This window comes from Oncorhynchus nerka, linkage group LG9b, assembly GCF_034236695.1.
Source record: "Oncorhynchus nerka isolate Pitt River linkage group LG9b, Oner_Uvic_2.0, whole genome shotgun sequence".
Lineage (NCBI taxonomy): Eukaryota > Metazoa > Chordata > Actinopteri > Salmoniformes > Salmonidae > Oncorhynchus > Oncorhynchus nerka.
In genome coordinates this window covers 37,401,963-37,428,597 of record NC_088424.1, presented here as the reverse complement: position 1 = coordinate 37,428,597, position 26,635 = coordinate 37,401,963, and the positions used below count along the sequence as shown (strand labels likewise).

The following is a 26,635-nucleotide window of genomic DNA, read 5'->3' as shown; positions in this document are numbered from 1 at the left end:
GGCAATGTAACCAATCACAGCCCTCCTTTTACCTGCATCATTGCACATTCTGAAAATCACCAGCAGAGGGCAACCATTTTGAATCCATTTTCACATTCACCCTGTTGGTAATGCTTACAAACTGGATCATAATGCTAAAAGTAGCAGAGATCCCACTCTGGGACTTTGATATTCCCGTCGAGTATATTATGTCAAATTTGCCAAATCAAAAATAGTGTTTTCAATATTCATGTTTATTTTTCAATATTCTGAAAATTGTTATTTAAATCAAAATACAACTCATATTAGAGCAAGCGGTCAAGCTTCATATGACACCAATGTTTGCTTTGTAGAACTTGCAGATAAAGGAGGTAAGGCCAAGATGTCATGGACATGCCAACTGATTAATTATTTCTCAATAGTTCTATTAGATACATGTCAGATATGTCAATCTTTGGATTAATTGTTGTATAGATCCCCCAAATCATAGTTTTTGATCTCTATATTGATGTCTTGTCACATTTACCCTGGAAACTGTCTGAAGTTTATGAGAAGGCACTTCAGACCTATGTTGTGTTCATCAGGTACAAACAGGAAAAGGTTGTGAAACAGAAAATAACTATGTTTGTTTTTTCCCCTAAGTATCTGGGGTTACTGCTGTGGCATTTCATACCGAATGTAATAGCCTTTGATGCTGTGGCTTGTTGATGAGAAATTATCTTCCAACAGGTTAGTTTCTGAGGTTGCCAAGGCAGCCAGCAGGGAGGACAAAGTGGACTATTGGCCTTGTGGTGTAATCAGAAGTTGTACTCCACTTAGTGTGTCTGATGTGGGCTAGGACAGGGAAAACTCAGAATTAATGTAACACTAGATTTGGATTAAGGCTCTCAACCTGTATTACCCAATGATTGAAGCAGTGCTGTAGAAGCTCATCTCAGAGTGTAAGTTTGTCAGTAGTTTCTGTACCTCAAAAGGAATTCCTGTTTTATAGATTGAGCTATGTAGCACAAATCTGCAGGCCACAATCTTAAATGAATGGGAAATATTTACAGCATCTAATTCAATAACGGGAGGATAACCCTGGTAGCAGTGAAATAACTAGCAGGCTAGATGGCTATGTGGTTGTCCCACTTGGTTATCTTAACCTTAGTGCATTCATCTTAGGTTAACCTAACTGTTAAGTTGCTTTGGATAGGGGCGTCTGCTAGATGGCTATGTGGTTGTCCCACTTGGTTATCTTAACCTTAGTGCATTCATCTTAGGTTAACCAAACTGTTAAGTTGCTTTGGAAAGGGGCGTCTGCTAGATGACTAAAATGTAAATGCTATATTTGTGCCATGTTATCCACTTCGAGACCATTGAATGATGTGTGTGACATCACGATGACTCAATGCTGATGATATTTACATCATGACGTAATGAGTTACTCTGCTCTATGCATTTAATGTGGCCGACTGGGTATCAAACAGACCAGATACACCTTCGCGTAAAGACCGTTTTAGCCCACTGGGCTAAAGCCTATTTATGGGAGCACCTTGTTTGCTCAGGGAGCAAACTTGAGTCTTCAGGTCTCAGAGAAGGTCTCTTATCACGAAACACCTCCTACATGCGCTCCCAAATGTGAAGTGATGTTCTGCCAAGGGACATTGTAATGTGGTGTATCCATTTAAAATAGAGGTCTAACCAACCACACAGTAAAACAAGTGGTTGCAATCAAGTTAATTGTTTGTAAAGAGGAATATTGATGTCGGTCGGTATAGGCAATTTTTGGGGGGTGGATTTGAATCATGAAGCAGAAAATGTACCCTTTACACAGGAATCAATCGAGTAGGATTTGACTTCACACTTTTGTCACACTGATTCTTGTCTTCTGTCCATTTCAACTATTTGTACCTTAATCTAGACTTGACAAAATGACAGTCCCCTCCCCTCTCCCTAGTCAGTTGCTGAGACTGTGAGGGACTAAGGAACAGCAGCAGAGAATGGCTACAGTGGGAACAGACAAGGAGCTCAGCGACCTGCTGGATTTCAGCGCGGTAAGAGATCTTGGCTGTCAACAGCCCTACAATATCTTTGAATATCTTAGACCATAATGCTAGAATCTTTGTTCAGAACACTTCCTTCAAGAAAGTAATAGGTTGTTTGTAGTCAAATATACGTCATCTCTTATGAAGGGATGGGCAGCAAAAACTGAATTGCTGCAACCTATGCTTTTTATTGTATAAACAAGACAGTGTTTCTCTACACACATCAAGATAGACACGACGAAGATCCGTTTGAATCTTGATACTATAAAGAAACGAAAGTTGTGGAGCACGAGTGCATGGGCTTTGTTGTATTATTTGAGATAATGGGTTGGTACATAAGTGGAAGAATAGCATGGTATCAATCAGTCTGTGTTGTCATTAGGCAGTTGTTGTGAGTCACTCGCATCAATGAGTCAGCCCAAGCTTGGCATGTTTAGATTGCTTCCCACAGTTGACAGCTGCTGGAGTCTGTTGTAACTGAGAATGACTAAATCCTTCTATCGGATAGGTTAAATTGGCACCTAGCACCAAACAATGTAACATCAGAGGTGTAGTATAAGTTATTATATCTGGGTGGTTAGAGCCCTGAATGTTGATTGGCTGAAAGCCATGGTATATCAGACCGCATACCACAGGTATGACAAAATGTATTTTTACAGCTCTAATTACGTTGGTAACCAGTTTATAATAGCAATAAGGCACCTTGTGGGTTTGTGATATATGGCCAATATACCACGGTTAAGACACTCCATGTTGCGTCGTGCATAAGAATAGCCCTTAGCCATGGTGTATTGGCCATATACCACACCCCCTCGTGCCATATTGGTTAAATGTACTTTGTCTATTAATTAAGTAAGCAGCTTGGGTTCCTGTAGTCTAGTGAAGGTGATGAAGTGTTTAGCCACAGGGTAGACATTTCCCAAAGCATAGATACCAAAAGGAGACTTCTGCTTTTTAAAAAAAATATTTTTTAAGACTTCGGTGCATTTTTTTTTGACCCCGTCTCTGGTTGAATGTTTTTGACCCCGTGTCTCTGGTTGAATGTTTTTGACCCCGTGTCTCTGGTTGAATGTTTTTGACCCCGTGTCTCTGGTTGAATGTTTTTGACCCCGTGTCTCTGGTTGAATGTTTTTGACCCCGTGTCTCTGGTTGAATGTTTTTGACCCCGTGTCTCTGGTTGAATGTTTTTGACCCTGTCTGTCTACGTTTCAGATGTTTGCACCTCCGGTGTTGAATGGGAAGAACAGGCCCACCACTCTAGCCAGCAGCCAGTTCGGAGGCACTGGTAAGACTAGCCCTTTGGTTTTAATACAAAAATAAAGTCAATATGCACTGACTGTTTGCGGCTCCCATTTTAAATGGTCCCGGTAACAGGATGGGTGCATCAACAAGTTATTGTGCCTCTTCTTGAGCCACTCCTTTGTTGCCTTGGCCGTGTGTTTTGGGTCATTGTCATGCACGAATACCCATCCACGGCCCATTTTTTAAAATAAAGCCGAGGGATGGTACAAACATTTAATCATTTCAGTCAAAATGGTCTTCAGGTGACCTCGGTGGTCGTACAACAGCATTGTTCTTCATATGTAACCAATAGGATCAAAATTGGTCAACGTCTACCTTTCCTCTACCTATCCCTGGGCGGCAGGGTAGCCTAATGGCTAGAGTGTTGGACTAGTAACCGGACGTTCAAACCCCCGAGCTGACAAGGTACAAATCTGTCGTTCTGCCCCTGAACAGGCAGTTAACCCACTGTTCCTAGGCTGTCATTGAAAATAAGAATTTGTTCTTAACTGACTTGCCTAGTTAAATAAAGGTAAAATAAAAAAAATAATCTAAGTAATTCATTCATTTTTTAAACTGGTACTGGGCTACCTTCAGGTGAGGCGTGTGGGTGTTCTATAGCAGAACAACCAACATGTTTGTGAGAGACTCACCTTTCCATAGAGGGGTCATAATAGTTTGTTCGCCAAACCGTTCAGACAGCAGATCGGCGGTACCGACTCGGGAGAGGTCACATGATGCTTGTGGGGGTCGCAGAGCAAAACAACCAACATGTACAATGCCTTTCGGAAAGTATTCACACCCCTTGGCTTTTTTCTCATTTGTTGTTACGAGGTGGGAGATGGATTGAATTGTCTTTGTTATTTTGTGTGTGTCAATGATCTACACAATACACTGTCAAAGTAGAAGAGAAATTCCAACATTTGTAAAAATGTATGAAAATAAAACGTATCTTGATTATTCAACCTCCTGAGTCAATACATGTTAGAATCACCTTTTTCAGCGACTACAGCTGTGAGTCTTTCTGGGTAAATCTCTAAGAGCTTTGCACACCTGGATTGCACAATATTCTTTGAAAAATTCTTCAAGCTCTGTCAAGTTGGTTGTTGATCATTGCTAGACAGTAGGGCTGAGCGATTGACCTCCATTTAGTTGTATTGTTTTGGTTATTGAAATGCACTACTCTACTGAGGGACATTACACGTGTGTATGGGGAACAGAGGGGTATGGGGGTAGTCATTCAAGTCATGTTAAACACCATTGTACACAGAGTGAGTCATGCAGTTAATTTGACTTGTTAAGCAAATGTTTACTCCTGAATTTATTTTAGGCCATAACAAAGGGCTTGAATCATTTTTGATTCAGGACTTCATGTTTACATTTTTTATGAAAATTTTTTAAATTCACTTTGACACTATGGTCTATAATGTGTAGATCGGTGACACAATCTCAATTTAATTAATGTTCAGGCTGTCATACAACAAAATGTGAACACTTTCGGTAGGTGCTGTTCATGAGTCTCACCAATCCATAAAGTTTGAAGGTCAAACCGTTTGACGCTACAGATGTTTTAGTGAGAAGACTCTTTCTTTGATGTCTCGTGGTCTGACAACCACCGCTGTAGCTCCTCCACCTTTCACCAACGATGCAGAAAGCCGACAGCGGCGGATTTGGTGGATTGAGACTTAGGCCATGTAACAACAAACCCTCTGCATGTCTATCTTAAACGGACATTTTTTAATGGGGATTTTAATTATGCTAATTTGACTTCTGTGGGGCTGCGGAAATAGATTTGAGGGTTATTAAAGGAACAGCATGACAGTGATAGGCTATTACAGGCCCAACTACACTTTCTCTTATTCCTTCCTAGAACCCTCTCACTGTCCCACCTCTGACTCCTCCATCCCCCTACTGCCCTCGTGGGGAGTGCTGTCTGGAGTCAAATCCCAGTAGCTGTATCAATACTCCAAATATGCTAAAATGGCATGCTGTCCTTCATTACCAGTGAGGGTTCAAAGGATTGGATAGCATTCCACCATATTGCTTCCACCTGTCTCGTCCTGCTAGATCATTGATCATAAAGGAAAGTTAATGAGGGAAAGAAGCTAGTTAAAACAGACTGAACCACCCCCCCCCCTTCCCCCTCCAGGTGTCCCCTCCCTCACCTTCTCAGCTGCTGCCTCTCCATCATGCTCTACTGAGGGTGTAAAGACCAGCGGGGTGATAGGAAATGACCCTATTCACCCCCCACCTCTCAACCTGTGGAAGAAAAACTATTTCTGTTTCTTTGCTCCTCCAATCAACCACCATCCCTCGATAGGCCCCATCTCCTCTTGTTGACAACCATCCAAAGATCAACACAAGAACCATGCTCCACATCCAACTACTGTCGTCTCTCGGTCTCAAACCGCCTTGCTTCAACCCTCTTTCCCCCAATCACTTGCCCTCATCCTCTCTCCTCCACCACCTTCATTCACCCTCCTCGAACCTCTGAACCGTTGCTGTAGGTCCTTTCAGCTCCTAACTGAAAAGAAACAGGATATTGAAGTAGCAGAAATAAGATGAAAAGGACGGGCAGGGTTGAGGCCAGGGACCCAAACTACAGCTTGAGTGCCACTTAGATCTTATTTTGTAGCAACAAAAGGTGCACGTTTACAAAAGGTCCTTACTGTTCTCAATCCAACGGCTGCTCCTGGCATTGTTTTGCAGCCCTCAGCCCAGGTCTCCACAATGCTCATTAGAGGCCCAGACAAAGGGCCTTGGCCGCTGAGAGAGAACTGGATAGGCAGGCAACATATGTGGCCCAGTGTATGATTTCACCCAGGAACCCCCCCAGCCCCCTCACCCCACCCCACCCATATTTTCACAATGAGAATGATGAGGCTTTCTGAGGGAAGGTTCTGGATCTCTGCCATACCTTCTCCTGGGTACCATTAGTTAGTATCTTCTCTGCTTTGCCTTTTTATATACATTTTGATTTAGATGAGCTGTTTTCCTCTGGTGCTCGGGCTCATCCCTGTCGGGTGTAAAATGGCTGTTTTTCTCTGGTGCTCGGGCTCATCCCTGTCGGGTGTAAAATGGCTGTTTTTTCTCTGGTGCTCGGGCTCATCCCTGTCGGGTGTAAAATGGCTGTTTTTTCTCTGGTGCTCGGGCTCATCCCTGTCGGGTGTAAAATGGCTGTTTTTTCTCTGGTGCTCGGGCTCATCCCTGTCGGGTGTAAAATGGCTGTTTTCCTCTGGTGCTCGGGCTCATCCCTGTCGGGTGTAAAATGGCTGTTTTTCTCTGGTGCTCGGGCTCATCCCTGTCGGGTGTAAAATGGCTGTTTTCCTCTGGTGCTCGGGCTCATCCCTGTCGGGTGTAAAATGGCTGTTTTCCTCTGGTGCTCGGGCTCATCCCTGTCGGGTGTAAAATGGCTGTTTTCCTCTGGTGCTCGGGCTCATCCCTGTCGGGTGTAAAATGGCTGTTTTTTCTCTGGTGCTCGGGCTCATCCCTGTCGGGTGTAAAATGGCTGTTTTTCTCTGGTGCTCGGGCTCATCCCTGTCGGGTGTAAAATGGCTGTTTTTTCTCTGGTGCTCGGGCTCATCCCTGTCGGGTGTAAAATGGCTGTTTTTTCTCTGGTGCTCGGGCTCATCCCTGTCGGGTGTAAAATGGCTGTTTTTTCTCTGGTGCTCGGGCTCATCCCTGTCGGGTGTAAAATGGCTGTTTTTTCTCTGGTGCTCGGGCTCATCCCTGTCGGGTGTAAAATGGCTGTTTTTTTCTCTGGTGCTCGGGCTCATCCCTGTCGGGTGTAAAATGGCTGTTTTTTTCTCTGGTGCTCGGGCTCATCCCTGTCGGGTGTAAAATGGCTGTTTTTTTCTCTGGTGCTCGGGCTCATCCCTATCGGGTGTAAAATGGCTGTTTTTTCTCTGGTGCTCGGGCTCATCCCTGTCGGGTGTAAAATGGCTGTTTTTTCTCTGGTGCTCGGGCTCATCCCTGTCAGGTGTAAAATGGCTGCCATGTATTGTCAAGGACTCATGGATTAGGATGAATTTACCCTGGCCCTGGATACTGGGCTAAGGTCTGTTTTGGGGGAGGGGTAAACTGATCATTGATCTGTGTCAAGGACAAACTTCTACCCATAGGAGCTGTCATGCATCCCTGGTTCTCTCTGACATTAGGTGGGTATGTGCGATTCCCTTGAGGTGCCACCTAACTTCCAACCAAGTTTCATTTACTGGCAACCAGAAACTGAGAATCTGAACTGGTATTTTTAAACCCTGGCTTTGGCTAAATGCAGAAGAGCAGAGTGTGTTTTGCATGAACTTTCTGTTCTTTAGGAAGTTTCCTTCATGTGAATGGAAATGGAATTGGTAATTTAGTAACTCGATCAGATTTGCATACGAATTGGATTCCTTGTGTGGTCTAGAGGCATACTATGTCTGACTGCTCAAACCACAGAGCTTTAAACATAACATACATTGTCTAGAATATAAAGAGGCTTTCCAGTTGCGTTGAGCCCGCTACTAAGGTCAGCATTTTCTGAAGGTTTTAGCCTAATGCTTGTAGCTTCTAACTTCAATAATTTCAAAAATATCTTCAATATTAAAGTAGCATGCCTAATCATGTTGAAGTTTAATGTCAAATTGGTGTTTAATATTGTCCTCTCGGCATCTTAACACCGGCTTGTATGAATCATTTGAGACGCATCATACACTATACTGTTGCATTTCCATTCTAGACATTCCTTAAATCACAATCGCGCTCCTTAATACTTATTAGTCATTTTGCCTTGTCTGGGTGACTCACATTTCTGTCATACAGGAGAAAGAAGAAAGTGTAGACAGACAGTACACCTCTTAAGTGTGTACATGTTTCTGCATGTTCCCTGTGTTTTAGTCCTGTAGCCTCAGAGCCAGTGACTCAGACTGACTGCTCCGTTTCCACTATCTCTTCCTGTGTTAATTATAGACCAGCCTCAGTCTCTTAAAGGGGTGGTGAGGCCCGGGTTTAAAGGGAAGGCTCGCAATAGTGAACGTGTCTGTCCTGACTCAACCCTCTCGCTCTCTGAGACATTCACTGACGTACGCACGCACGCATGCACACAAGATTCCCTGCCGGCAAACCCCATAAAAGTGGTTACGGTGTAAAGTCCTTGCCTCACGTATGTTAGGGTTGTTCTAGTCAGCAATGGCTCTGCAACATAGTAGAGAAACCACTGTCAAGATGATTGGTTAATTTGTCATACTTTGAGTCCATAACATGTGGAGTTCAATACGGAGTCCTTTCTTCTAACTATTTCTATGGATGTGTGAAACAAGGGATTTGTGGACAGGAGCTCTGTTGTTTTCTCTGTTGTAGTAGTGTCTTATATCAGGCTGTCATGGCAACGACTTGTAGGAGGCAGCCATTTGAAGTTTGAGCAATACAGAGGAGTCTACTTAGATGAGTCTGTTACTTATTCTCTCCATCTACTAATCAGCAGCTCTGTTAATTAGAAGGAAAATGTGGAATAAAAAAAATGTGAATTCGTAATGAATATGCATGAAAGCTATTTTGATGTTTTACTTCAGAGTTGCTCACTTGCGCTCTCCCTCTCAATGTGAGTCATTTGTGTGGTGTGAAACAGTCTTCATATTTGTATCTCCCTGGTTAAAATGAACTTTCCCTCCATACCTTTTTCAAATCCCTGGACAACCATAAAAATACCTTGCAATAAGAGTCGTGATGCTACTTACAACTTAACCCAGAAGGTCTAGGAGAGCACTTCCTTCAATGCATTCCAAACCCCCTCTCCATTCCCTCCTGACTTCCAGTCCTCCCTTCCCTCCCCAGGAGAATCTGTGAATAGCCCGGGGCCAGGGGTTCTAGGTACCTGCAGAGCTCTCCTTTATCCCCATGGTGTCAGTTCAGATCTGGATCTCCCCTCCTTTGCACCTGTCAGTCTTCCTAAAGAGCAGTAAGGGATACTCACCGTGTTCATTTCCTACCCCAGCGGCTATGCTAAGTCTTCCACATTCTTCAGATGACTCCATTTTAGGCGCCCATTCATACTGTTGACTTGAGGGGAATGTGGATTGTGTGGCTTGTGAAGATGGCATCTGAGGTCCGGCCTGGTTTGGCAGGAGGAGGAGACCACACCAAGACGTCCTCATAATGTTTGTCTTGGCAGCCCTCGACAGGGTTATGGAGATGGTTAACCTCAAGTTTAACGCATCTTGTGGATATCTAGACTGTGGTCTGAACAAGTAGTCAGAAGGTGATTTTTAGGCTCGCAGTTTAGCACATGCCAAAAGGTACAAATGCTAAGCTGCGACAAAGTTAAAAAAAATATATATATTTATTATTATTAGATTACATTTAAATGTGGGTGAATACCAAACATTTGGAACACCTTCATAATATTGAGTTGCACCCCCCCCCTTGCCCCCAGAACAGCCTCAATTCGTCGGGGAATGGACTCCACAAGGTGTCAAATGTTCCACAGGGATGCTGACCCATGTTGACCAATGCTTCCCACAGTTGTCAAGTCAGCTGGATGTCCTTTGGGTTGTGGACTATCCTTCATACACACAGGAAACTGTTGAGTGTGAAACCCAGCAGCGTTGCTGTTCTTGACACAAATCTATGTGCCTGGCACCTACCACCATACCCTGTTCAATGACACTTAATTATTTTGTCTTGCACATTCCACCTCTGAATGGCACACACACAATCCATGTCTCAATTGTCTCGAAGCCTAAAAATCCTTTAACCTGTTTCCTCCCCTTCATCTACACTGATTGAAGTGGATTTAATAAGTGACATCAATAAGGGATCATAGATTTGACTTGGATTCAGCTGGGCAGTCTAACATGGAAAGAACCGGTGTTAATGTTTTTTTACACTCAGTGATGGGGGGGTAGATTGATAGTTGCATATCGGGATATTATATTTGATTGTATTTCTAGTTTGCTGTACCTGCTGTACCTGCACCAAAACTTCAGTGTGTTTCCTTCATAGCTTGTTGTTCATCTTTTATAAATAGGGCGCCAACATGTTTTCAGCACTTTTATTTCCATGACTGATCAACACTGTTTTTCTCATGGCTCTCTAATCCCTGTGCAGCAGGCATGTGGTGAGAAATATGTTTGGAACATGAAATTTAAAAAATCACAGTATTGAATCACACTACATATAGAATCGTGAGAATCCTAATACATATCGTATCGTCACCTGCGTTTGGTGATATCGTGAGGTCCCTGGTCAATGATCCCTTCAGTTGGCACCTTTGCGATCTCCCTGGGAAATGACTAGGAGAAACACTTGTCATTTTCAGCAGAGGAAGGGACTGGTCCTTGTGTGCTGTTCTATGTCTCTGCTGTGTACATTTCCTCACTACTGATTGACATGGAGAGTGACATCCCGTTGAGGCAACAAGCCCCTCGTCTCCTCCATCTGCCATTCTGCTGGCATCTCTCCTATAGATCAGTTGTCACGGTGATGTAGCAGCTCACTCCACTCTGGACCATCATTCTCCTCGATGGCTGATCGTCGTCTTCCTACCCGCTCGCCTCCGCCTCTCTGTTTTTTTAATTAGACAACAAAACAAAAAAATATGAATATTCATAGAGCAGCGCCTCATTAATATGCACTATTATGCAGATCAGCCCACAATTAAGCCACAGCTTCCCCCCAGAGATGCTGGGTAGTGGTAAGAGAGGAGGTTGGAGGGAGAGAATTGCTGCTTCACCAATTTTTAAAACACTCTTCCTACTTTCCTCCTTTTTCAATGCTAATCATTTGACCAGGGACAACATGGCTACATGACTTGTGTCCCTTCTGTTAATGTGTAGCCCTTAGTCTGTTGTCATGCAAAGAGGGTGTAAGGGGATGGGGATATTAACTGCTACTGCATTGCTGTGGAAAAATGTAAAGGAGTGAAGTGGGAGAATGATAAATGTTGAGGATGATTGTAGGAGCCTCATGCTTGGTGTTAATTATTCAAACTTCCTACAGCTCTTAGCCACACTAACATGCTGACCACACTGCTCCTGTCACTAAATAAATGTACACACATACTCTGCAAAAAAAAAAAACAGTTTTTATTTTCAACTGCGTTTTATTTTCAGCAACTTAACATGTGTAAATATTTGTATGAACATAAAAATATTCAAAAACTGAGACAAACTGAACAAGTTCCACAGACATGTGACTATCAGAAATTGAATAATGTGTCCCTGAACAAAGGGGGGGTCAAAAGTAACAGTCAGTATCTGGTGTGGCCACCAGCTGCATTAAGTACTGCAGTACATCTCATGGACTGCACCAGATTTGCCAGTTCTTGCTGTGAGATGTTACCCCACTCTTCCACCAAGGCACCTACAAGTTCCCGGACATTTCTGGGGGGGAGTGGCCCTAGCCCTCACCCGCCGAACAGGTCCCAGACGTGCTCAATAGGATTGAGATCCGGGCTCTTCACTGGCCATGGCAGAACACTGACATACCTGTCTTGCTGGAAGGTCATGTCAGGATAAGCCTGCAGGAAGGGTACCACATGAGGGAGGAGGATGTCTTCCCTGTAACGCACAGCATTGAGATTGCCTGCGATGACCACAAGCTCAGTCCGATGACGCTGTGACACACCGCACCAGACCACCTTCAAATCGATCCCGCTCCAGAGTACAGGCCTCCGTGTAACGCCCATTCCTTAGACGATAAATGCGAATCTGACCATCACTCCTGGTGAGACAAAACCGCAACTCGTCAGTGAAGAGCACTTTTTGCCAGGCCTGTCTGGTCCAGCGACGGTGGGTTTGTGCCCATAGGTGATGTTGTTGCTGGTGATGTTTGGTGAGGACCTGCCTTACAACAGGCCTCATCTTCACACTGATGAGCAGGGAACCTGGGCATCTTCCTTTTGGTGTCTTTCAGAGTCAGTAGAAAGGCCTCTTTTTAGTGTACTAAGTTTTCATAACTGTGACCTTAATTGCACAGGTGCATGTTCATTAATTGTTTATGGTTAATTGAATAAGCATGGGAAACGGTGTTTAAACCCTTTACCATGAAGATCTGTGAAGTTATTTGGATTTTTACGAATCATCTTTAAAGACAGTTAACGTGTTTTTCAAGCATTGCACCCACACTGCTCACACGTGTCTGTGTAGCCAGGTGCTAAAATAGAACTTGGTTCTATTTGTGACGCTTGACGCGCTGCAAGTCCCGTCTTTCCCATCTCCTCATTGGTTTTTAGGAGCGTATACCGACGTGGGTGATTGAAAGATGAACTGAGGTCCATAATCCAGTTGGTAGTGGTAATGCACCTTAAATTAAAGTTGGTTGCCAACCTCCATATAAAGTCTAAAGAAGAAGCCTGAAGGAGGAGCGATTACTAAAACACTGTTTACCCTTTTGTCGGTGTAGAGGACCTTGTGCATTTGTAAAATAACAACCCAATGTTTTTTCCCAGGACAAATTAGCTAGCAACAGCAAGCTAGCTAGCTAAATTGCCATAAATGTTGCCATACATTTTTTTTTTTGACCTGTCCCCAAATTAATATAGTTGGTTCAGAGTTCATTTGTGATATTTCAACCTGTGTCCTGATTGTGTGTGGTGAACCCGCGGCAGCATGTTAGTGGCAGAGTGGACACTGGGAGCTGAAGTAGCAGTGCTCAACCAAAGGTTATTTGGAGCACTCCCAGGCAGTTCGGAAGCAGGCCACCCTCCAGCCTCTATCTTCTAGGTACTAGTGTGGCTCTGAAAAGATTGGATGGGTATTGAGGTTATGGTAATGCTCCACCTTGATTGGCTGGGTGGAATTTTTGGCATATTCTGCACACATTTCCAACCCACTCAAACCTATCAATACTCTGGTGGGGGGGACTAGGGGTAATTTAGAATAAGTATTTAGTTGCTCCTTTTCTCCCTCCTTTTCCAGTCCCAACACCTCTCAGGTCTAACCCTGTGTTCCATGGTCTGTGTTCTAGGTATGGATGAGCGAAGCAGTTCTACCCCCTGGGCATCTGGAGAACAGAACAGCCCTTCCTTCAACCAGGGACGGGTAAGGGAACACTGCACACTACACTTTTGTGTGTATATATAGTGCAAGTGTATGTGGACACCAATTCAAATTAGTGGATTCGGCTAGTTCAGCCACACCCATTGCTGACGGGTGTATAAAATCGAGCACACCTCCATGCAATCTCCATAGACAACCATTGACAGTAGGATGGCCTTACTGATGAGCTCATGACTTTCAACGTGGCACCGTCATAGGATGCCAGCTTTCCAAAAAGTCAGTTCATCAAATTTCTGCCCTGCTCGAGTTGCCCTGGTCAACTGTAATTGCTGTTATTGTGAAGTGAAAACATCTAGGAGCAACAATGGCTCAGCTGCGACATGGTAGGCCACACAAGCTCCCAGAACGGGACCGCCGAGTGGTGAAGCACGTTGCAACACTCACTACCGAGTTCCAAACTGCCTCTGGAAGCAACGTTAGCACATGAACTGTTCGTCGAGAGCTTCATGAAATGGGTTTCCATGGCTGAGCAGCCGAAACACAAGCCTAAGATCACCATGTGCAATGCCGAGCAGTGAAAACGTGTTCTCTGGAGTGATGAATCACACTTCACCGTCTGGGGACAAATCTGAGTTTGGCGGATGCCAGGAGAACGCTACCTGCCCCAATGCATAGTGCCAACTGTAAAGTTTGGTGGAGGAGGAATAATGGTCTGGGGCTGTTTTTCATGGTTTGGACTAGGCCCCTTAGTTCCAGGGAATTTAAATCTTAACGCTACAGCATACAATGACATTCTAGACGATTCTGTAATTCCAACTTTTGTGGCGACAGTTTGGGGCATTCCCTTTCCTGTTTCAGCATGACATTGTCCCCATGCACAAATCGAGGTCTATACAAAAATGTATCGATCTGTGTAGAAGAACTTAACTGGACTGCACAGAGCCCTGACCTCAACCCCATCGAACACCTTTGGGATAATTGGAACACCAACTTCTAGCCAGGCCTAAATGCCCAACTTCACTAATGTTTCCATTCAGCCACAAGAACAAGTCATGCAATGTTCCAACATCTAGTTAAAAGCCTTCCTAGAAGAGTGGAGGCTTCTATATGTTAATGTCCATGATTTTGGAATGGGCTGTACAACAAGCTGGTGTCCACATACTTTTGGTCATGTAGTGTATCAACATCAACATGTTACTAATCCATATCCCTGATATCGTCCACCGGGGATATTACTCATCCATATGACTAGTCTTATCTGGACATAACAGTTTGGTCCAAAGAGCTCACAGGCACAGTGTGTTTTGCTTGTAGATGGTCATGTTGAATCTGTTTTAAGACAGAGCATTTGATTTAAATTCTTCATCTCTCTCTTTTGTCTGTTTCTCTTCATCCCTCCAGGGTTATGGTGAAGGAACTCATTACAATGAGCACGAATGCCTGGCTTCCACCCCTATGTTCGGCTCAGGAATTGTGGGTAAGGAGATCTGAATATATTTCCTCCATCCTGGCCTATGTTTTAGATCTTGTATCTGGAACAGGTTCTCTCCCTGGCCTTCCATTTAATTTAGCTCAGCTGATTGGACGTCCCCATCATGACAAAGGGCGGGGGGGTTGAGGGGTTTAGGTGCACAAACGAACCTCTCCCAAGGGATTAGTGTGGCCTATAGCATGTTTGTGTGTCTCTCAGCTGAGCTGTCAGGAGAGCAGAGATGGGGGTTAGGCTTTAATTACCCTCGGACCCTCTATAACGAGCCAAGTTGTTTTGATCCTGTCTAAAGTCATAAATACAAGCCTTCATATAGAGCACCTCACACGGCGGGCGGGTGGCAGATAAGGGGCCCAACTGGAGAAAGGTGAACAGGTCAGATTGGTTGTTAATGTGCTGGAGATGAGTGAAAAGGCCTTTAAAGGTTTTTACCATGTCCTGCCCTGATTGTCCCTCTGTTTTTACAGGCAAAGCTGAGCGAGGACCTTACTCTTCTTTTGGAGCACAGGTAAAATCAGTCACTTATTTTCCAACTTGTTTTTTCCCCTCTTGTGACTAGCTCTCCCATCTGTAGCTGTGGTCTCTTCCGCTGAGTCATTTTTATTGTGAATCTGCTCCCATCGTCCTTCTCGTCACCTCGCCCTGCTCCCCTCGTCCTTCTCGTCCCCTCGCCCTGCTCCCCTCGTCCTTCTCGTCCTCTCGCCTGCTCCCCTCGTCCTTCTCGTCCCCTCGCCCTGCTCCCCTCGTCCTTCTCGTCCCCTCGCCCTGCTCCCCTCATCCTTCTCGTCTTCTCTCCTGCTCCCCTCGTCCTGCTCCCCTCGTCCTTCTCGTCCCCTCGCCCTGCTCCCCTCGTCCTTCTCGTCCTCTCTCCTGCTCCCCTCGTCCTGCTCCCCTCGTCCTTCTCGTCCCCTCGCCCTGCTCCCCTCGTCCTTCTCGTCCCCTCTGTAAACATTACTGTCTCTAGCAGTATTTGTGTGACTGACCTGGTCTTCTCTCCTCCCGTGTAGCCGGGCTTTATGCCCAGTGAGATGCCCATGCCCAGTCCTGATGCCCTGTCCCCCTCGGGTCTGAAGTCAGGCTCCCAGTTCTACCCTTCCCAGTTCAACCCTCGCAGGAGATCCACCCAGGAGAGCATGGGTAAGGACAGAAACCACAGAATATTATCCCATAGAATGCAAGGAAGATGGAGCACACATTCCAATGTAGAACCGACATTCCAATGTAGAACCAACATTCCAATGTAAAGCAGTGTTCCATGGTGTTTCCTTCTAGTCATATTGGAGGGTCTTTTTTTAAATGAGCTTCCAGTTCTATTTCTACTGCTAATTCTTACTGCAGTTGAATTACATGAAACAATTCATAGTGTCACCTAATTGGCAGGTCCCTTGTAAAATCACATGGAATTCACGACCATATCCACTCCACTAATACTATTACTATGTGAAGGAGTTGCTCTTTATTCTGGTGTATTTGTAGGACTGTGATTACCCTCACTTCTCCTACTGATGTTTAAAATAACAACCAGAGAAATCTCACTTCTGCTAAACCAACCAGGGGTTCAATGGGAGGAGTGTGTGTGTGTGTGTGACACCATTGCATAAACACACTGGTTGGATAAGATTCTGTTTGATTAAGGCATTTATAAAGGCTCATAAAGACATATTCCTACCAGCACAGAGCTTACCTAATGGACAGCATGAATGAACCCATTCATCGATATGCCCGAACTGTTAACACTGCATTCATAACTCTGTTGTTTCATCTATGTACTCACTGTGTGTGTCTCCTCAGATGGCCAGCCAAAAAGATACGGAAAGTTCCCCCTGGCCTGCCCTCTTCAGTAAGTACTGCCCCCCCCTCCTCCTCCCACCATTACCTCCTAGTACCAGACTGCCACACCTTAGTCTGCCTATTGTCCCTGAAGAACACAAACCTGTTTCAGACCTTTTGCCCCTTCCAACCCAAAATGAGTCCACCTACGCAAGAAACCGTGTCACCCAACCATATTCAAACCTTTCCCCACTCACTCTCAGGAATGCTCCCTCATCTAAAACATTCACCCAACCCACTCCCTTACACACACATGTTCTGCATCCCCCATGCCTAAACTGCCTCCCAGCCCTCATTGTCAGTGTGTGTAATGTGGAAGCACACCAATCCCCAGACTATAACCCCGGATTTTAGAACGGCAGCCAAACTGGCAGAGAGAGAGGGCCTCCAGCCCCACAGCTGTGCTTTTGCATTGCCAACGAGGTGAAAAAATAAACTGAGCCCCACTCATTCACCCATTCATTTATTTAGACTTCTGTATTTATAGTGGGTTTTATTTGTAGGCCATTTATTTTATAGATGTGCATGCATTCCTTCCAGCCCAGCATTCTCACCCGTCCATTGCTTAAGGTAAAGAATGAGGCTTGATGACTTCACTAAACCTCCTCTATACAGTGTCGACTGTTCACCTTCCATCTTTTTCCTTCTCTCCCCTCCCTCTTTTTTTCTCTCCATCTCCCTCTTGTGAGTTCTACTTGCTCCAACCCTCCTTTCTGTTTCTCTCTCACCCTCCCCCGCTCTCTTTTCCTCCATCTCACTCTTTTCTCCCTCCCCCATCCCTCTATCCCAGCTGCCTGTAGAGTTGGCTGCAGTCCAGGAATGGGCAGATGGCACAGTAATTAGGAGTGCATCTCTCCATTCCCTCTCCCCCTCTTCCTCTCTTCCTCTCTTCCTCTCACCCTCTATTCCTCTCTCTGTTTAATCAAATTAGAGAAACAACTTCACTGTGTAGGAACTGAGTCGCCTGGCCCATAGTTTTATTATCTCATGCCTGCCAGAATTGGACTGATTCTGTGGCATCTGCTAGTTCACAACCTCAGGACCTTCACCTCTTTAGTGACATGCCAGAGACAACTATCAATTCTGTGTGATGCTCTGTAAGCCTGAGAGAAGACTGGATCATGTGTGTTAACCAAAACACACACTAGCACAGACACACCGTATACATCTCAAACCTAGCCGTAAGACCCTGTGATCACAGAGAAGAAACTTTGGGTTTATGGCTCCTTCTGAGCCAGTAAAGAATGAATTTGTTGTCTTGGTAACAGAACATAAGGAGTTCAGATATTGTTATTGGTTAATGGCAGCCTCCCTGTCATTGGTTCAAGGCAGTTTACTGAACCTACATCCAGCAGATTGTACAGGAGCACACAGAGTTTATCTTGTACTTTGTATAGGCTAGTTCATGTGACCAAAAGGATACTTTACTATAACTGTGTGTGTGGACTTCTTGTCTGTTTAAAATCTGTTTGTTGTCTTAGTAACAGAACATCCCCTAAGAAAACCTTCCACACTGCTTAGTTCAATAGTAAAGACAAAGCCCCAGTGTCCTCAAATGCCATAGAGGCTGTTGATTTTGAATTAAGCAGTAAAAAGAGAAAGTACAAATGTACTCCTCAATTGACATACCAACCATTTGAGCAGTATTCAATGTGTGTGTGGGTGGGTGGCCTAATCAAGACAGGATACAAGGTTTTGACCACACACAGTCTACTATTTCAGATAACTTGGGAATCATTAGAAAATACCATGTTACAGACCCCAGCCAACCAATCCATAGACACCAACAGGCTCCTGAAAAGCTTCTATCCCCAAGCCATAAGACTGCTAAATAGCTAACAAAATGGCTACACAGACTATCTGAGTTGACCCTTGTATTTTAGTCTCTATGCTCACTCACAGGACTCTACACACTCACAGGACTCTACACACTCGCACACACACTTACTTCATTTGCTCACACACATTTATACTGACTCTATATATGCACACACACACACACACACACACACATACAATCATCATATACGCTGCTGCTACTCTGTTTATCATATATTCTGTTGCCTAGTCACCTTACCCCTATACATATCTACCTCCATCACTCCAGTATCCCTGTCTCCTTACCCCTATACATATCTACCTCCATCACTCCAGTATCCCTGTCTCCTTACCCCTATACATATCTACCTCCATCACTCCAGTATCCCTGTCTCCTTACCCCTATATATATCTACCTCCATCACTCCAGTATCCCTGTCACCTTACCCCTATACATATCTACCTCCATCACTCCAGTATCCCTGTCTCCTTACCCCTATATATATCTACCTCTATCACTCCAGTATCCCTGTCTCCTTACCCCTATACATATCTACCTCCATCACTCCAGTATCCCTGTCTCCTTACCCCTATACATATCTACCTCCATCACTCCAGTATCTCTGTCACCTTACCCCTATACATATCTCTGTCTCCTTACCCCTATACATATCTACCTCCATCACTCCAGTATCCCTGTCTCCTTACCCCTATACATATCTACCTCCATCACTCCAGTATCCCTGTCACCTTACCCCTATACATATCTACCTCCATCACTCCAGTATCCCTGTCTCCTTACCCCTATACATATCTACCTCCATCACTCCAGTATCCCTGTCTCCTTACCCCTATACATATCTACCTCCATCACTCCAGTATCCCTGTCACCTTACCCCTATACATATCTACCTCCATCACTCCAGTATCCCTGTCACCTTACCCCTATACATATCTACCTCCATCACTCCAGTATCCCTGTCTCCTTACCCCTATACATATCTACCTCCATCACTCCAGTATCCCTGTCACCTTACCCCTATACATATCTACCTCCATCACTCCAGTGTCCCTGTCTCCTTACCCCTATACATATCTACCTCCATCACTCCAGTATCCCTGTCACCTTACCCCTATACATATCTACCTCTATCACTCCAGTGTCCCTGTCTCCTCACCCCTATACATATCTACCTCTATCACTCCAGTGTCCCTGTCTCCTCCCCCCTATACATATCTACCTCTATCACTCCAGTGTCCCTGTCTCCTCCCCCCTATACATATCTACCTCTATCAATCCAGTATCCCTGTCACCTTACCCCTATACATATCTACCTCCATCACTCCAGTATCCCTGTCACCTTACCCCTATACATATCTACCCCCATCACTCCAGTGTCCCTGTCTCCTTACCCCTATACATATCTACCTCCATCACTCCAGTATCCCTGTCACCTTACCCCTATACATATCTACCTCCATCACTCCAGTATCCCTGTCACCTTACCCCTATACATATCTCTGTCTCCTTACCCCTATACATATCTACCTCCATCACTCCAGTATCCCTGTCTCCTTACCCCTATACATATCTACCTCCATCACTCCAGTATCCCTGTCACCTTACCCCTATACATATCTACCTCCATCACTCCAGTGTCCCTGTCTCCTTACCCCTATACATATCTACCTCCATCACTCCAGTATCCCTGTCACCTTACCCCTATACATATCTACCTCCATCACTCCAGTATCCCTGTCACCTTACCCCTATACATATCTACCTCCATCACTCCAGTGTCCCTGTCTCCTTACCCCTATACATATCTACCTCCATCACTCCAGATAGAGGTATATATGATGTTGAAACTGACCCTGTATATGAATTACTTCTCGTGTTCTTATTTGTTTTGCTTGTTTGTTCTACCTCATGTTGTTTTAGTACTACATTGATATACTTATTGTATTGTTGGGTTTAGAACCTGTAAGGAAGGCATTTCACTGTACTTGTGCCTGTGAGACTAACTTGAAACCTTTTTTTACTGTGTCCGATTTCCCCCATCTCCCTACTGTGTGTGTTCTGTAGGTGTATGCGTCAGCCTCAGGAGAGGACTATAACCGAGACGCTGCAGGGTATCCTGCCTCCAAGCCTGGGAACGTGGGCTACCCCGGCTCCTTCTATATGCAAGGTTAGTGTAGTGTATACCAGATCATGTCTGGGGGCCTAAACTACACAATATACTTAGCACTATGGGTTTACCCACTTTACTACCTCGGCAACATGGAGAAAGTTGTGTGAAATGCCGTTTTGGGTGAGGTGATTTATTGAAATAATGTATTTTAGCTGACCAATGATGTCATATACACTCAGTGGACGGTTTATTATGTACACTCATCTAGTACCAGGTCAGACTCTGCTTTGCATACAGAACAGCCTGAATTCTACAGGGAATGGAAATGTTGATCAATTGGTATCAAGGGACCTAACGTGTGCCAGGAAAACATTCCCAACACCATTACACCACCAGCCTGTACCGTTGACACCAGGCAGGATGAGGCCATGGACTCATACTGCTTACGCCTAATCCTGACTGCCTAACTCAATAGGAACCAGGGTTCATCGGACCAGGCAACATTTTTCCATTCCTCAATTGTCCAGTGTTGATCGCTTTCCCACTGGAGACGATTCTTGTTGTAGTTAGCTGATGGGAGTGTTCCTGAGATACTGGAACCAGCGGGCCTGGCACAGACTCTCATACTGTGCTCAGTCACTTGTTTTGACAATTATTTTCTTTTATTGTAAGAATTGTTGTTGTTTTTACCCCTTTTTCTCCCCAATTTTGTGATATTCAATTGTTAGTTAGTCTTGTCCTCTGAAACACGACCCTGCCAAGCCGCACTACTTCTTGACACACTGCCTGCTTAACCCGGAAGCCAGCCGCACTAATGTGTCGGAGGAAACACCGTACACCTGGCGACCGTGTCAGCGTGCATTGCGCCCAACCCGCCACAGGAGTCGCTAGATCGCGATGGGACAAGGACATCCCGGCCGGGCAAACCTGTCGATTTTGCGTCGCCTCATGGGTCCCCTGGTCACGAACAATTGCGACAGTGCCTGGGATCAAACCCGGATGTGTAGTGACACCTCAAGCACTGCAATGCCTTAGACCGTTACGCCTGTTTAGCCCCTGTTTAGCCCATTCTAGTGTTCAATCAAACAGTAACTGAATGCCTCTGCCATGTGCCTGCTTTATATAGCAATCCACGGTCACCTGAGTCGATGTCTGTAGGAGCGATCCATTTTTGTGAACAGGCTGGTGTACCTAATAAACTGGCCACAATGTATGTGCCCCATTACTGCCTGTATTGTCTCATCCTCCCTGTTGAAACACCTTATGGCAGTGTGCTAGTGAGTCGTCTGTCTGTACAGTAAGATGGAGTCATCAGGCGAATGTGACCCCTTGTCTTATTTTTGGTGGCTCTTTCTATCCCCCCCTTTCCCCTGTACACCCTCACCACCACTCCCCTCCACACAAACACTCCTCTATAACACTCCCTTTACACACAAACACCCCTCCTCCTGGTTCCCCCCCTGACAGAAGGTCTGCACCCCTCCCCTGACCCGTGGAGTTCTGCCGGGCCGATGGGGCAGCCGGGCTACTCTGCTGTGCTGGGTAACTCCCCTCACCTGGGCCAGCCCGCCCCCTTCACGGCCATCAACCCGCAGGACAGACTGGTGCGACTACTAACACACACTAGCTGGTTCTCTATATAGTAGTATAGAATACATTACCATTTCTCTCTCACTCATCGCCCAGAGAATGACTGAGCCTGTTTTTGTGCAGAAGCGCCAGCCGTTGCCACTTTCGCCCCAGAACTACCCCCTGCACGGCAGCGAGGTGAACGGGAGCTTTCACCCTGGGTCCGCTGGCTACGGAGTCCCCAACCACACACCCCCCATCAATGGAACAGACAGCATCATGGGTACGACTGTCTACCACTGACACTCTGTACACTGTCTGTTTTTATCTGCCTGTCTCTGTTTTTCTCTCACTTTTTGGCTCTTCCTTTGTTTCTTCCTTCATCTTTTCTCTAAATTGTAAAAATGTCAGTTCTAATTGTTTACTATCTACCCGGTTGTTCCCTCCCAGCCAACCGGGGAACAGCTCCACCTAGCTCAGGAGATGAGATCGGCAAAGCCCTGGCATCAGTGAGTAGAGTGGCACAGACCACATCAAGCATAGTCTTCAGTGATTATGCAAAGTTGATTTATCTACCAAGACTAAGATAAAACTCAATCTGCAAATAATAGAGAAGGCAGAGTTTCTGTTCTACTGTTTTCTGTATCACAGATCTGACTATTGAATGACTGTTTCATTGTTTTTTTCTGTGTAGATTTATCCTTCGGACCACAACAGCAACACCTTCCCTTCATCTCCATCTACTCCAGTGGGCTCTCCCCAGGCCATAGCAGGTGACTGGGCAGGGAGAGTACACCTGTACCTAGCTTTCCCCAGGCCATAGCAGGTGACTGGGCAGGGAGAGTACACCTGTACCTAGCTTTCCCCAGGCCATAGCAGGTGACTGGGCAGGGAGAGTACACCTGTCCCCAGGCCCAGGTGAGCTTTCCTAACTTTCCCCAGGCCATAGCAGGTGACTGGGCAGGGAGAGTACACCTGTACCTAGCTTTCCCCAGGCCATAGCAGGTGACTGGGCAGGGAAAATACACCTGTACCTAGCTTTCCCCAGGCCATAGCAGGTGACTGGGCAGGGAGAGTACACCTGTACCTAGCTTTCCCCAGGCCATAGCAGGTGACTGGGCAGGGAAAATACACCTGTACCTAGCTTTCCCCAGGCCATAGCAGGTGACTGGGCAGGGAGAGTACACCTGTACCTAGCTTTCCCCAGGCCATAGCAGGTGACTGGGCAGGGAGAGTACACCTGTACCTAGCTTTCCCCAGGCCATAGCAGGTGACTGGGCAGGGAGAGTACACCTGTACCTAGCTTTCCCCAGGCCATAGCAGGTGACTGGGCAGGGACAATACACCTGTACCTAGCTTTCCCCAGGCCATAGCAGGTGACTGGGCAGGGAAAATACACCTGTACCTAGAGGCCATAGCAGGTGACTGGGCACACCTGTACCTAGCTTTCCCCAGGCCATAGCAGGTGACTGGGCAGGGAAAATACACACCTGTAGGCCTAGCTTTCCCCAGGCCATAGCAGGTGACTGGGCAGGGAAAATACACCTGTACCTAGCTTTCCCAGGCCATAGCAGGTGACTGGGCAGGGAAAATACACCTGTACCTAGCTTTCCCCAGGCCATAGCAGGTGACTGGGCAGGGAAAATACACCTGTACCTAGCTTTCCCCAGGCCATAGCAGGTGACTGGGCAGGGAAAATACACCTGTACCTAGCTTTCCCCAGGCCATAGCAGGTGACTGGGCAGGGAAAATACACCTGTACCTAGCTTTCCCCAGGCCATAGCAGGTGACTGGGCAGGGACCTGTACCTAGCTTTCCCAGGCCATAGCAGGTGACTGGGCAGGGAAAATACACCTGTACCTAGCTTTCCCCAGGCCATAGCAGGTGACTGGGCAGGGAAAATACACCTGTACCTAGCTTTCCCCAGGCCATAGCAGGTGACTGGGCAGGAAAATACACCTGTACCTAGCTTTCCCCAGGCCATAGCAGGTGACTGGGCAGGGAAAATACACCTGTACCTAGCTTTCCCCAGGCCATAGCAGGTGACTGGGCAGGGAAAATACACCTGTACCTAGCTTTCCCCAGGCCATAGCAGGTGACCGGGCAGGGAAAATACACCTGTACCTAGCTTTCCCCAGGCCATAGCAGGTGACTGGGCAGGGAAAATACACCTGTACCTAGCTTTTCCCAGGCCATAGCAGGTGACTGGGCAGGGAAAATACACCTGTACCTAGCTTTCCCTAGGCCATAGCAGGTGACTGGGCAGGGAAAATACACCTGTACCTAGCTTTCCCCAGGCCATAGCAGGTGACTGGGCAGGGAAAATACACCTGTACCTAGCTTTCCCCAGGCCATAGCAGGTGACTGGGCAGGGAAAATACACCTGTACCTAGCTTTCCCCACGCCATAGCAGGTGACTGGGCAGGGAAAATACACCTGTACCTAGCTTTCCCCAGGCCATAGCAGGTGACTGGGCAGGGAAAATACACCTGTACCTAGCTTTCCCCAGGCCATAGCAGGTGACTGGGCAGGGAAAATACACCTGTACCTAGCTTTCCCTAGGCCATAGCAGGTGACTGGGCAGGGAAAATACACCTGTACCTAGCTTTCCCCAGGCCATAGCAGGTGACTGGGCAGGGAAAATACACCTGTACCTAGCTTTCCCCAGGCCATAGCAGGTGACTGGGCAGGGAAAATACACCTGTACCTAGCTTTCCCCAGGCCATAGCAGGTGACCGGGCAGGGAAAATACACCTGTACCTAGCTTTCCCCAGGCCATAGCAGGTGACCGGGCAGGGAAAATACACCTGTACCTAGCTTTCCCCAGGCCATAGCAGGTGACTGGGCAGGGAAAATACACCTGTACCTAGCTTTCCCCAGGCCATAGCAGGTGACTGGGCAGGGAAAATACACCTGTACCTAGCAATGTGGAATCGAGCGACCAGATTAGGTTCTTCTTTGACACCAGTGCTTTGAGTGTGGTGTCTGAAATGGCCAACCATAAAACCTCTAATGAAATTTGACATAATTAGATTACATCTTGTCTAGAGTTACTAGATAACAAGTTATGGTTGACTGCTTTTCAACCGAATTGTTGTTTGCCTGGTAGATGGACAGCCCCACTCTTGCGGTTTGTGCCAACTATTTTCAAAGACAAAGTTTTTGTCCAGATGCTTAATGTCTCTCTGTCTCTGTAGGTTCTGCCTCTCAGTGGTCCCGGGGCTCGGGACAGGCCACACCCTCTCCAAACTTTGAGGGAGGACTGCAGGCTCTGGTGAGTTACATGTCATGTCCTACTCCTGGACGTGTGTAGTCACATATCTTAAAAGATCACGAATAACACCTTGGTCTGAAGCAAGCTGGATGAGTTGAAGTTGATGAATAAACAGCGTTTGTTATACTTACCTTATGTTCTACAGCAAAACAAAATGGAGGACCGTCTGGAGGAGGCAATACACGTTCTGCAGCGCCACGCCGGGGGACAGGGGGGCCCAGGGGGGCTGACTGACATGCACAGCCTCCTCAGCGCTGGGATAGGAGGTCTTGCCCAGGCCTTCAACAACGCTGGCCTGGGACTGGCCAACAGACTGCCCAACCTTGTAAGAACTGGAGGGATGAATAGATCTATAGTGGGCATATCTAGCCATATGGAAGGTTTAGGATTCTGTCTATTTATTGTCATGCTATTCTATACAGCCTCATGTAAATAGTCATGTGACAGCTATGTTATGAAGAGACTGTAGGACTGTAACTATCGAATCCCATGTTTCTCCTTTGCTCTGTAGATGGCCAACCACCATGAGGACTCTGCTGGTCCGCCCTCTAGTGGTCCTGGTCTGCATGGTCACCATGGCCCTCCCTCAGCCCAGCCTGGCAGCCAGCCTGAGGGCTTCACCAGTTAGTTCCTCCTTGTCACTCTTTATTTTCCTCTCTCTTGCCTTTCAGGAAAGGAAAGGAGACAAAATGATTGACTCTTCCTCTTTCTCAAAATATCTACTGTGCTTGGCATTGACTTATCCCCCCCATTTTCCCTCAGGCCTCTCTCGCTCCACACACTCGTCCAGTGGCGCCGACATCAAAAGGGAGGACAAGGAGGATGACGAGAACTCCTCCGTGGCTGACAAGTCAGAGGACGAGAAGAAAGACTCGAAGGCTCGCACCCGAACAAGGTGACTATGCCCTCTGTCTGTAGCAATGACATATTAATATGGCTGAAATCAGTCAGTCACTCTCTTGAGATGCAAGTATAGGACTTCTATGTTCAGGCAAGTCGTCGTCATCGTCAATGCATGATTTACCTGGAAGTTTACATTAAGAGCTCGTTTAAGTTAGGATTCAGATGTTTTCTGGCAGGTATTACCGTGTCAATTGTCTGATCAGTTGGCACATTGATCAAATTAAGTCATTTCGACACCATACTGCATTCCAGTCTCTTTTTAGTGTTGTTTGTGCAGTGCTATTTACAAAGTAAATAAAACTCCTGTCAATACCTAAGCACTAGGTGATTGTTGTGGTATCGGAAGTGGGACATTTTGA

General features: G+C 46.1%; 1 protein-coding gene across 1 annotated transcript in view; it reads left to right on the top strand.

Annotated features, from left to right (window-relative positions):
- tcf3a (transcription factor 3a) overlaps window positions 1-26,635 on the top strand; it is a 41,193-nt gene that overhangs the window by 4,287 nt on the left and 10,271 nt on the right. Inside the window, 17 exon segments of the mRNA XM_029643203.2 lie at window positions 1,919-2,015; window positions 3,219-3,291; window positions 13,230-13,303; window positions 14,663-14,738; window positions 15,218-15,258; window positions 15,758-15,887; window positions 16,542-16,550; window positions 16,553-16,590; window positions 20,485-20,587; window positions 21,998-22,134; window positions 22,244-22,382; window positions 22,550-22,608; window positions 22,794-22,872; window positions 25,297-25,373; window positions 25,519-25,698; window positions 25,885-25,996; window positions 26,136-26,268. Coding sequence (XP_029499063.2) covers window positions 1,962-2,015; window positions 3,219-3,291; window positions 13,230-13,303; window positions 14,663-14,738; window positions 15,218-15,258; window positions 15,758-15,887; window positions 16,542-16,550; window positions 16,553-16,590; window positions 20,485-20,587; window positions 21,998-22,134; window positions 22,244-22,382; window positions 22,550-22,608; window positions 22,794-22,872; window positions 25,297-25,373; window positions 25,519-25,698; window positions 25,885-25,996; window positions 26,136-26,268 — 1,514 coding nt within the window. The 5' untranslated portion in view covers window positions 1,919-1,961.